Source organism: Camelina sativa, chromosome 10 (genome assembly GCF_000633955.1).
Source record: "Camelina sativa cultivar DH55 chromosome 10, Cs, whole genome shotgun sequence".
In the NCBI taxonomy this organism is placed as follows: domain Eukaryota; kingdom Viridiplantae; phylum Streptophyta; class Magnoliopsida; order Brassicales; family Brassicaceae; genus Camelina; species Camelina sativa.
Window position 1 is genome coordinate 8612516 of NC_025694.1, and position 12701 is coordinate 8625216.

A 12701-nucleotide genomic window follows, 5' to 3' on the forward strand; every position below is an offset into this window, starting at 1 on the left:
TTGTTATCTTCTTTAATCTTCGACAGAACCTAATTTCCCAACACTCTGATTGATTCTTACTTAGACGTCGTCGGCCTTTACTTTCAGGTTTTTATTCGCCATTAAAAACACTCAAATGTGAAAATAAATGAAAATTTAACTGTCAATTTAAAATGATATTTACAACAAACTGAGAGCAATTCTACACAATTTATAATATTCTCCAATATAAACAAAGTATATATGCCGTAACGCCTAGGCTTCCAGGTTTAGCAGCTCATGCAAATGACCCCGAGCAAAATGGAGGAAAAAAGGAAATTAAGCCAACCTCGGTTCAACCAGAATAATCTCGAACTTTATTATACTTAGGGATAAAGCCTGCTCAAGAGCACTCACGACACCGAAAATACATCAATATTTGGCCATAAAGAATCATAATCACCAGCTTGCTTCTAATTACTTGTACGATAGTTGTGCTAAACAAATTCAAGAAGCTTTTCCAAACTCTTGTCACGATCAGAATCACCGGTCAACAAATCAAAAATATTCTAAGATCGTGTTATAATCAGATGGATTAACCACATTATTGCGTTCACGACTCGTATCCTCAGCTTTTCTGATATAGCTTTGCGGAACAGATCTTTTACGCCTCGAGAATCAAAGTTTTTTGCTTCTTCACAATGTCAAGAAGATGACGCAAAATCGTTTTTGCAACAAGAATGTCTATCTCATGCTTTTGCTGTGCGTCAAAGCCATTAGATTATAACTTTCTAAGCTTCTATTAACGTTATCATAAACATTATGCACGATGAAGTCAGGATGCTCCCTCGATTGGGATTATAATCATCCAGAAGCAAACTTTCCAAAATACCAAGAAAACACATAAGTAAAAAAAAAAATTTGCTATGAAATTATTAGATACGGGTCATTAGGATCCATAATAGAAAATTATTTCAGCTATGTTGTAAGAAGTGCCTACCAAAAATAACTATTGTAAGAAGTAGTAAATAATTAGCGAGTTAACTATTTTAACGGGTTACGGGATGAAACAAGTACAATATCTAGTAACATTAATATCACCGAAAAAACTACAGAAATTTTCAAACAGAAAGCAAGTTAAACTATATGTAATTAAATACATCTGGACTATTCATATTAATTAGTTACTCAAATTTGTATCTGCTTCTTAATTATTGCACAAGACCTATCACATAGGTTTAAATATGTCCTTGGTTTTTTTTGGCGAAAAAGTTTGGATATGCCTTGGCTTCGTCTATACAAATCGATAACCAAATCTCTGTGATATAACTTCTGTAATTATTTTCTGAGCCTTTTTCCTATAAGCTGCTTTTAATAATTATATACTTAAATAAAAAAAATAAAGAATTAGTTCTTACAAATTTGTTTTATTTTGACATTTAAATATAAATGTATAAGAAAAATGAGGTCAAAAGGAAAAAAGAAGAAAATTTTTTGAAACCAATAAATAATATATATATATATATATATATATATATTAGAAATATTTTCCTTTTTATAGCAATTAAAGCAAACCACGCATTTTGTTTTTTTGTTAATGGAAATTTAAATTCTATGAACTGTCATTTGACAATTGTCCAATATAATAACGCCTATTAAAATGACTTTTTTTTTTAAGTTACAAGATAAAAACGTCGCACCTTTCTTTACAATGAAAACGACACCAATGGTTAAGTCACGTGTTTAAGCTGAATTTTAAGATTGAGGGTTCAAAAGAAAATTCTCACGTTTCTAGGGTTTGTGAGAGTTGGTGACTTTAAAAGGTTAAAAACTGTCTTCAAAGTTTCTGAATCTCAAAGTTTGGTGGTGTTAGTTAGAAGTTTTGGATATGTGAAATACATATTTGGGTTTGATTTTTCACTGAAATCTTCAACTTTGCCATTCAAAATCGTGTGTTAAAATGTTCAAGAATTTATTCAACGTACAAGTTAGATTTTCTTCACTTAATTTAGAGCTTCAAATTATTTAACTTTAGGTTCCGTTGGACATCTTATTATGGATTTTCAATAATCAAACATTAATAAAAAGTAATTGTTGAGAACAAGCTTGAGCAAGATGAGAGGGTAAATCACCCCCGGTTTAATCAAGATCCTTAACTTTTTTTACCAAAAAAAAAAGATGAGACGGGATAAACTAAAGAAGTAAAAAATTATGTAGTGAATGGTTAAGAGTGTCTCGGTACATTTACAAGTCAGTGAATATATTAAGTGGTTTAGCTTAAACGTATTCTTATCCACTGAACAAACTCCAACCATGTAATTAGCCACTAATCAGAATCACTTTTAATAAATAAATAAATAAAAACTTTATTGTTCCACAATGTAAGTTTTCTTTTCTTTCTCAACATGCATCGTTTGTATATGGAATTTTTTAGAAAAGAAAGATAGAGAATCCCCGATCTCATTGGTACACAAATAACATCTAGCTGGAATCAAAGACGATTGAGGTTCAAAGGAAAATATTGGATGAAAATTCTCAACAAAGCTGATAATTATAATGTTTATGATAGAACACAGAATTAATAATCAGAATTCAGAAAAATACTCCAGAAAATAAAAGATAAGATCTAAATCTTAGACCAGTCATTGTTGTCTCTTTGGTTTAATTTACTTTAGTCTTGCTTATGGTTCTGCGGACATGGTTCCTTCACGAGCATCTTCGCTATCAGCTGAAATATTTGGTTCTGGTGATCGAGCTCTAATGAGAAGAGCTTTGTAGGGGGCTCTACTCGTACCAGTATTTCCCCTCGGTGTCATGTTTGTACCGGTAGCTTCACGATCCGTTGAATTCACCCTAGCTGGTTCAGGTGACTGGGCTCTTATGAGAAGAGCTTTGTAGGGGACTCTACTCGTACCAGTGTTTCTCTTCGATTCCATCGTTGAACCGGCAGCTTCACGATCCGTTGAATTCACCCTAGCTGGTTCAGGTGACTGGGCTCTTATGAGAAGAGCTTTGTAGGGGGCTCTCCTAGTACCAGTGTTTCTCCTCGATGTCATCTGTGAATTGGTAGCTTCACGATCCATTGAATTCACTCTAGCTGGTTCAGGTGACTGAGCTCTTATGAGAAGAGCTTTGTAGGGGGCTCTACTCGTACCAGTGTTTCTCCTCGATGTCATCTGTGAACCGGTAGCTTCACGATCCGTTGAATTCACTCTAGCTGGTTTAGGTGACTGGGCTCTTATGAGAAGAGCTTTGTAGGGGGCTCTACTCGTACCAGTGTTTCTCCTCGATTCCATCGTTGAACCGGTAGCTTCACGATCCTTTGAATTCACTTTAGCTGCTGGTACAGGTGACTGGGCTCTTATAAGAAGAGCTTTGTAACGCTTCTTGAGATGGGGAGGAGCCCCATATGACGTTATTCTTGACGGCTGACACTTTTCCCTCATTGAACTTGGAAACCTAAAAGAACAAAGGAATCAACAACAAGTGAGAGCGTGAGAAACAATGAAAGATAAAAGATTGTGTATGAGAAATTATAAGTGTCTTGGGATGACTTTATATATACATATAACATTTTATCCTTCACTACAAGAATTTGGGGTATTTACCCCCTTTAAAATGGTTGGTAACGGCTTTAAATTTTGATTTTTCGCGCGAAAAGACGTTGCATTTTTAAATCAAACCGTTTGTTGAGCCGAATTAGAACTCTTAAAAAATTTACATCTATTTAAAAATGTGATGCTATACAATGTCAATAAGTTTTATATAAATTATAGTTCAAAGTACGACTTATTAATTAATTTAATCATATAATTATTTGGAAAAGTAACATATATAGTTCTTTAAATTATTTTACTAGATTTAAATTTAATTGGTAAAAAGTCCTCTACAAAATTGAGGTATTAAGATGTATGTATGTATATATTATGTTTGAAAATATTTTTTTTTACTATACATGTATATGGTATTAAATTTTTAAAACATGGAAATAAGCTTTCTCCATATATAATTGTTTTGTATTTGGTAAAAAATTATTAAATATGATTTTTCCTTTATTTTATTTTAAATAAGGACATTATGTCAACACAGTTCATTGTTATTAGACATTTTTAAAAAAATCATTTTCATCTTGTAATTTATATTAAGAAAAAACTCTCTATATAGTCATTAGTTTTCTATTGTTTCCTTGATATGCTTCTATGACTAGGAAAATAACACTTAACATAAACGAAAAGTTTCAATATTTTCATAATTAAATCACTGAATGAATTTGATTTGTTTTTTCAACTAAAAATTTTACTTTAAATATCATATATATATATATAATATTTTAAAAAAAAGTTTCTACAGTATAAGTAAAACTCATAGACGCATAAATAGGAAAACTAGAAACTTGACTTTATAGGAGGCATTTTTAAATGTAAATTATAAAAGTAAAAAATAAGTTAGAACATTGAACTGTCTTGAGATGGTATTGTCTAGTTAGGAAGAAGTTAATATAATTTGTGTAGATGGACTGATTAAATCTCGGACAAGTTTCGTTTGGAGTTGACTAAATCTCGGACAAGATTGGATATGTCGTTGAAAAAACCCCTTCAAAGGTTAGGAGGCATGGATTTTAATAGTCAGTAGTTGACTTTCGTTGAAACATATATAAGTTGGGCTTGTATATATCATTTGACAGAGATTAATTAACTGGGCCTGCGACTCACTTTTTAATTAGCAAAGTCGATTTGTCTATAGTCATTTTTCAGGTGCTTCGTTATTCTCATGTTAATTGTAACTTTAAATCATTATAGTGCAATTATTTAATGTATGTGTGATCATATTACATACTTTATGCTGAAATTAGGGGGATTTTGATGTGAAATCGGAAGTTTAGGGTAGCTGGTAATAATTGAAAAATATTAAGGTTGTAACCTGTAAGTATAAAGGAAATATCAATTGAAAATTTCGCATCATTTGTATAATTTTCTGACTTCACTCTTGACGGCTATCATTATTTTTAATCTATCTTTTTATTTTGACGGCTATCTTTAATCTTTCTTTTTTTTTCCTTGCTATATATTAATGATGAGATTTCGATTATGTCAAATGTTAATTATCATTTTTAACTTTATGTCCAAAAACAAAACAAAAATGTTATTATTGAAACTTTTTCGAGATAAGAAGTTTCGTTGACGAATGTCAATAGGAATAGGAAGAAACTGTGGAGGTGGGGGTTCCGTTTATGGGTGTGTGAAGAGTAGTAGTAGTGTAACTGTGGAAGTAAGTCATGGCCGCCATATTTGAGTCACGTGTCCACCTACCTTACTTTCTTATTAACATATTCATCCATGTTCCATTCCATATCATTTTTTTTTAGGTTTAAATATCATATTTATTTAAATAATACGATAACATAGAAGTGCACAATTACACTAGTTTTTTTTTTTTCTATGTTTTTGTCGAACGCGAGTTTTGACTTACGTATATGCACACGTAAGGAATTCTGCATCTATTTGGTTATTCCCTAATGGCAGCCATAATTGATATCGAATAAATAAATTACTAAAGCCAAATGTTCTTTTGGTTAGCACATTTTCATAACTTGTAAAGAGTATCGATATGCAAAACACTTATGCATTTTGTAGTAACAGTATCAATAGTTTTATTTGTGTAATCAAAGAATTTAAAAAAAAATAAGAAAATAGCACTATCACCTATGATCAAATTGTTGTTATTTTTTTTGTTTTCCTTTTTTTTTTTTTGGATTTTTAAGATATAACGAAACTGGACCATACTTATTTTTGTGAGATACCATGAAAATGTGATATTTCTCAACACTTGAGAATGAGGTAAATCGTCAAACTAAAATTATATATATATATATATATATATATCAGGTAAAATTATATATATATCATCTTTTATGATAGAAAAGACAAGTATTTCTAAAAATTAATGAAATGCTCATTTCATCAACAATATATATACACAAAAAGGCAAAGCCTTCGATTATTATAAGTAGGATATCTTCAAATCCATCCCGTATCTATATATATATATTACTAGAACTTTTGAGAGTGATTCATTATCTACCATTAACGTGTTTTCTATTTTATTTTTATTTCATTCATTTGCTGAATATAAAAAGTATTATTTGATTCCACCTACTACAAGAAGTAGCAAATATATATATATGAGGACAATTTTTTGTTCATCACACCAAAGATATTATGTCGACACAATCAGATATGATACTGTTTCATATAATTTCCCATATATTATGGTTATAGGTGTCGGATAAAATTAATTTCGAGTTCATTGTGGTTAGTGACTTAGTGACACACTTTTTCATTAATTTATCTCTTAACTAATTATCGTAAAAGAGTTTATAGTATATAAAAAGAATAGAAATATCATTATACTATAAAGTTAAAACCTCGTTTAGTATTATAATAGAATTTTATAAAACTAATGGGTAAATTTTGTGAATAATGGAAAAGTAAGAGGCAAAAATAGGAAAGAATCACTATGTTCAATTATTTAAAAAAAGACAGCTCAACTCAGCTCCACTGATCGGCTCATGTTCTCACTGTTCCCTTTTTATTTTTGTTTGTTTGCAAATTGCAAATTTTGCATTCAATCATCATCAAAATCTCCTTCCTCATTTCGTTTTCTTGGTTTTGGATATAAAAATGGAGACGCCGATGCGTATTCGCTGAAACAAACAAACAAAAAAAAAGCTTTCTTCTCTTCTCTGTTTTATACGCTCTCTATCGCCAATTTAGGTTTCACGATTTCAGGTGTGATTCTTCTTCTTCAATAGCCTTATCTTCTTTTTCCCTTTTTTAGCTTTCTCTACCTTTTTTTTCTTTTTCCCAGAATTTTCTTGGTTCGTGATTGATTTGTCCCATGATTTTCAGATTCTTTCGTTATTTGCATGATTTTGATTTCGAATTTGTGCTGATTTTTTTTTTTTTTTTGATGATTTGGTTCTCTTTTTTGTTTCGGTGATCTATATATATGATTGATGGAGTGTTCTTGGGTGATTTATACTTGAGTGATAGTTTGATTGAGTGGAGGAAGCTGCTGATTTCGAATCATATTTTATTGGAACTGGGAAAAATGCGGATGTTTCTGATATCTTTGTGGCTTCTGATTGTTGTAGGGGAACCATGGCGCTCTTGTCTCAAGGAGGAGGTTCATACACTGTGCCAACTGGACCTCTATACTCAAAGAATGGAACTAAAGCAGTTTATGGTGGTGGTACTGTGAGAAATTTGGATGTGTTGAGGATGAAAGAAGGGTTTTTCGGATCCTATACTGGGACTAGGAGTCTAACTACTACCAAATCAATGCTGCTCCGTTCGGATCTTTCTGTTAAGAGGAGCAAGAGAGGGCATCAACTGATTGTTGCGGCTAGCCCTCCTACTGAAGAGGCTGTAGTTGCAACTGAGCCGCTGACTAGAGAGGATCTCATTGCTTATCTTGCCTCTGGATGCAAAACTAAGGACAAATATAGGTATAGTTTGATCCTTGTTTGCTCTGTTAGAGTGTTAGTTATTGTGACATAGCTCTTAGTTTGTGCTCTTCTGTGGCGTTGGTATTGTTTTAAACATATCCAGATTTTTTTTTTTTTCTATTGGAGAAATGTCCCTTTTGTGCTAACTAACTTAACATTCTGAGTTTGCAGAATAGGTACAGAACATGAGAAGTTTGGTTTTGAGGTCAATACTTTGCGCCCTATGAAGTATGATCAAATAGCCGAGCTGCTCAATGGTATTGCTGAAAGATTTGAATGGGAAAAAGTAATGGAAGAGGACAAGATCATTGGTCTCAAGCAGGTCAACATTCCCCTGTGTTTCATCTTTTGAGCCGTTTTATTATTTAAATACATTTCCACTCTGTAGAACATGTTAGCTTGATATACGACACAATGATGCTATATATTATAAGGTCACTTTTTCCCTTTTTGGTTTGCTGTAGATATTTTTTCTGCCATTTTGTTGATCAGGGAAAGCAAAGCATTTCACTGGAACCTGGTGGTCAATTCGAGCTTAGTGGTGCACCTCTTGAGACTTTGCACCAAACTTGTGCTGAAGTCAATTCACATCTTTATCAGGTATACTAATTGATACTAATTATTGCCAATACTCTTACCCTAAAACGTGACATATAACCAACTCTCTATGGATGTCAACAGGTAAAAGCTGTTGCTGAGGAAATGGGAATTGGTTTCTTAGGAATCGGCTTCCAGCCTAAATGGCGTCGAGAGGATATACCCATCATGCCAAAGGTATGAGCCTTTCTCTATTTTTACGATTGAAGAAAGTTCATACATTTTGTTTCATCTTCAGATAAGATTACATGGTTCTCTACATGGCCAGTGTTCGGTTCTTTTTTTTTTATGTGTAATATTTTGCTATGGCAAGTCTGGAAGTAAGATTTGACAAAATATGTTCTGTGCAGGGAAGATACGACATTATGAGAAACTACATGCCGAAAGTTGGTACCCTTGGACTTGATATGATGCTCCGAACCTGTACTGTTCAGGTTAGATGAATACTTTTGACTTAGTGCCTCTTCATAATTTCCTTAAACTAAACTTTCAGCTCTCTTTAATTTTGTGTTAAAACTTATAGAAACTGAATCACATGCAATCTTGACAGGTTAATCTGGATTTCAGCTCAGAAGCTGATATGATCAGGAAGTTTCGTGCTGGTCTTGCAATGCAACCTGTGAGAAGCTCGAGCTCTTTCTGGCATAAGCAGAAACTTTTTATTAACCAGTATGACTGACCATTGCCTGAATATTATCCAAATTCAACAGATAGCAACGGCTCTATTTGCAAATTCCCCTTTTACAGAAGGAAAGCCAAATGGGTTTCTCAGCATGAGAAGGTATCCAGATCCAGTGGTTATTATCCCCAATATATTTATTATTGCTTCCTCCCACGTTATAACTCTGGTCCTTTTGATAGCCAAATATGGACGGACACGGACAAGGACCGCACAGGAATGCTACCGTTTGTTTTTGATGACTCTTTCGGGTGAGTATGAAATTATTTTTTACATGAACGACAATTACATTACATAGTTTAGTTGGTATTATTGATGAGCTATTCAGAAATATATGTGTTATTCTTACGTATGTATGTGTTCAAGACATGAAGATGCTTTGGATCTTTATCTTTCTCATGCAACAGTGTGGCTAAACTTGATTGTACTACTCTCACTGTTATAGGTTTGAGCAGTATGTTGATTACGCACTCGATGTCCCTATGTACTTTGCCTACCGAAACAAGAAATACGTCGACTGTACTGGAATGACATTTCGGGTAGAAATCTACCTTCATCTTTTCTGTTAGATTCTATAAACTCTTTACAGGAAGGAAATGACCAAATGAAATCCATGGGATCTAATTGAGCCATTAATAATCTCATCATTTTCTTCATGCTGCAGCAATTCTTGGCAGGAAAACTTCCCTGTCTCCCTGGTGAACTGCCTTCATACAATGATTGGGAAAATCACCTAACAACAATATTCCCAGAGGTTTATCATCTGCCTCAAGAGTCCATTATTAGCCTGACTACGTTACCTTTTTGATGTTGAACTCTGACAACGTTCCATCATTAATAGGTTCGGTTGAAGAGATACTTGGAGATGAGAGGTGCTGATGGAGGTCCCTGGAGGAGGCTGTGTGCCTTACCAGCTTTCTGGGTAATTACAGCTATTCCTATATATATTGCTTAATGCATGAAGTCGTTTCATTGAACGAAATATCAACTTTTGTTTTTATTTTATCCACAATGTCAGGTGGGTTTATTATATGATGAGGAAAGTCTCCAAGCTATTCTTGATCTGACAGCTGACTGGACTCCAGCAGAAAGAGAGATGCTGAGGAACAAAGTAAGTACGAGACACACTACACATACATTTTCTTATTCCATAGTTAGAAAACAACCTGTTTATAGCACTACTCGATTTCCAACAGGTTCCAGTAACTGGCTTAAAGACGCCATTTAGAGATGGTTTGTTAAAGCATGTTGCTGAAGATGTCCTGAAACACGCACAGGTGTGTTCTTGTGCACTGTCTTAAGAATCTTCTAGCCAGATTTCTACCCGGTCTGGTCCAGTTCCTAACTGTAAATATATTGGGCTTCTTCCCTTTTTTTCTTCTCCCTTAGGATGGTTTGGAGCGCAGAGGCTACAAGGAAGTCGGTTTCTTGAACGCAGTCACTGAAGTGGTCAGAACAGGTAAATGAAGTTTCCCAATGTATAATTGAATCGCGCATCGACATTTTGTTCGTTAACTTGGTGGTGAGAAAATTTGGTTTCGAAAATGACAGGAGTGACGCCAGCGGAGAAGCTCTTGGAGATGTACAATGGAGAGTGGGGGCAAAGCGTAGATCCCGTGTTCGAGGAACTGCTGTACTAAGAATGGGGCGTGAACAAAATGGTGTCTTAAGAAGCCTTTGGGTGTGTGTTTATGGTATCTGAAGAACTCAAGTCTCAGGAATAAGGTTCTTCTTTGGTTGTAAAATCGGATTTTATAACTGATTTTGTTTGTTTTAGAAATTTCGAAGCCTTGAAAGAAAGTTATGACTCAACGATTTCGGTTTTGGAAATCGTTTTGGAAGTGTGTTGGCATCTTTGAATAAAAATGACCCGTTTTATCTTGTTACAAATTTGTTCACATGTGCGAGTTCTTCCTTGTCACTCCTAACCCCTAGGGCTCCTAACACGTAGAGATGTTGAATCTACCAGACTCGGCGTACATAAAACGTGATTGATTGCAATGGGGACAGTCTCGAAGATAGTGACTGACACGAAGGTACCGACATATAATAAAGTAGACCCTACGAGAGTGAGAAGCAATAATTAATTCTTAGTAGCAAATAATTGCTCGAACGACAACACCAAATTTGTGTTACAATCACATTAAATTTAATGTTTCGTTGTCTCTTATTTTTCACATTAAATTTAAGATTTTTTTGTAGCTTTTAATAATCTAATAGTAAACATTAAGTATTTTATATAACTGAACTGTTAGAAAAATTTTAATATAAAATTATTATCGTGCCAACCCGAAAAAATACTAGATAAACTAATAATAGCTGAGAAAAATTACATCATACTAATTAAATTATTTTTCCAATAAATCTTCAATTTAAGTGTTTAATATAAGCTTTTTGATCTGTGATTTCCTTGTAATTTTTGAAATGAGGCATTTATCATCACCTACCATCTCAACTTCTATGGTTAATAAACAATAATTTACTTATATTACTAAATAAAATATCTCAAACAAAATATTTTTTGTTTGTGTTTATAAACAGTCTCATATCAAATATAGTGGTGTTAATGTGATAACTTTCATAAACACTAAAAAAACAATTTGCCAATCTATTTTTTGTCGTCCTTTTGTCTTGTCATCCCAACAGAGAGGGCCTAATGAATATACCACATTCCTCGCCTCATTCACTTACTTCACTTCTATGTGGGTAAAATTATCAGAAAGGTTATCAACATTATCTCGACACAGAGCAATATGTGTATATACAGGTCAGTATACATATGTGGCATGTGCAGGCTTGTATTATTATTATTATTATTATTATTATTATTATTATTATTATTATTATTATTATTATTATTATTATTATTATTATTATTATTATTATTATTATTATTATTATTATTATTATTATTATTATTATTATTATTATTATTATTATTATTATTATTATTATTATTATTATTATTATTATTATTATTATTATTTTATTTTTTTGTTTTTAATTTTTTTTTAATTTTTTTTAGTGCACAGAACACAGGTACAACAAAACCTCCAATAGTTAACTAACTTTGCATACCTTTGTGCTCTCTAGCTCCTCCTCTTTTTCATTCCTAAATTAGACAACTTCAGTTCAGCTAGTCAGGTGACTCTTCTTCATCTTCTTAGCTCTTCATTTATATATGTTCTTTTGTTCTTGTCGCTACATATCAACTCCACTCAATTTTAGAGGAATAGTTTTCCTAATCATCTTTTTGGTTGTTGTCACAATATTACAGATTGTCTAACTGATGTTTTTTTTTCATTTCAAAATATATGCAATATATAATTTAGAAATCCACCGCTACTTCTTATATTAAAAAAAAACACTTATCTAATATGAGACAAAGATACATCACCATCCTGCACCTGCCAAAACATCATTCGCCTTCCAAACCAAATTATTGCGATGAGATATAGTACCATCCTGCACCTGCAAAAACATCATTCGCCTTCCAAGAACCGTCAACATAACATCTATATCCCGTGAAAGCTGTGGGCAGCGATGAGCCCGTGCGAGGCCCGGACGATGGACGCATAGGGATTGAGGGAATCTCTTCCCCTTCGACCTCCGCCTGAGCCTTCTACCAAGTCAATGCCTCGCCTTCCGCCACCCAAACGACCTCATCCGGGCGTTCAGGAAGGTTCTCGAAAACACGAGCATTCCAAGCCTTCCAAATATACCACATCAGCCAGGGAAAAATGGAAACCTGTGAACCCGGACCTTTAGGGTCTAGAAAATGATCGACATTAGCGTACACAGAACCCGTCGGGAAAAGATGTGGCCCTACTGGTACATGGGCTAACGCCCGGACCTGTCGGGCCGGGGGACACAAAAATATGGCATGATTGATATCCTCCTCCTCCATCCCACACCATGTACAAACAACATCGCAGCTCACCCCCCCCCCCCCCCCCCCCC

General features: G+C 33.7%; 1 protein-coding gene across 1 annotated transcript; it reads left to right on the forward strand.

The window, feature by feature from the left end:
* On the forward strand, window positions 6523–10625 carry LOC104717995 (glutamate--cysteine ligase, chloroplastic). The gene is made up of 16 exons (XM_010435641.2): window positions 6523–6746; window positions 7112–7465; window positions 7637–7787; window positions 7958–8065; window positions 8147–8239; window positions 8413–8496; window positions 8613–8681; window positions 8773–8843; window positions 8924–8992; window positions 9187–9280; window positions 9406–9495; window positions 9583–9663; window positions 9760–9852; window positions 9938–10018; window positions 10131–10200; window positions 10293–10625. The coding sequence occupies exons 2-16, from the start codon at window positions 7119–7121 to the stop codon at window positions 10379–10381; spliced, it is 1590 nt and encodes a 529-aa protein (XP_010433943.1). The 5' UTR covers window positions 6523–6746; window positions 7112–7118; the 3' UTR covers window positions 10382–10625.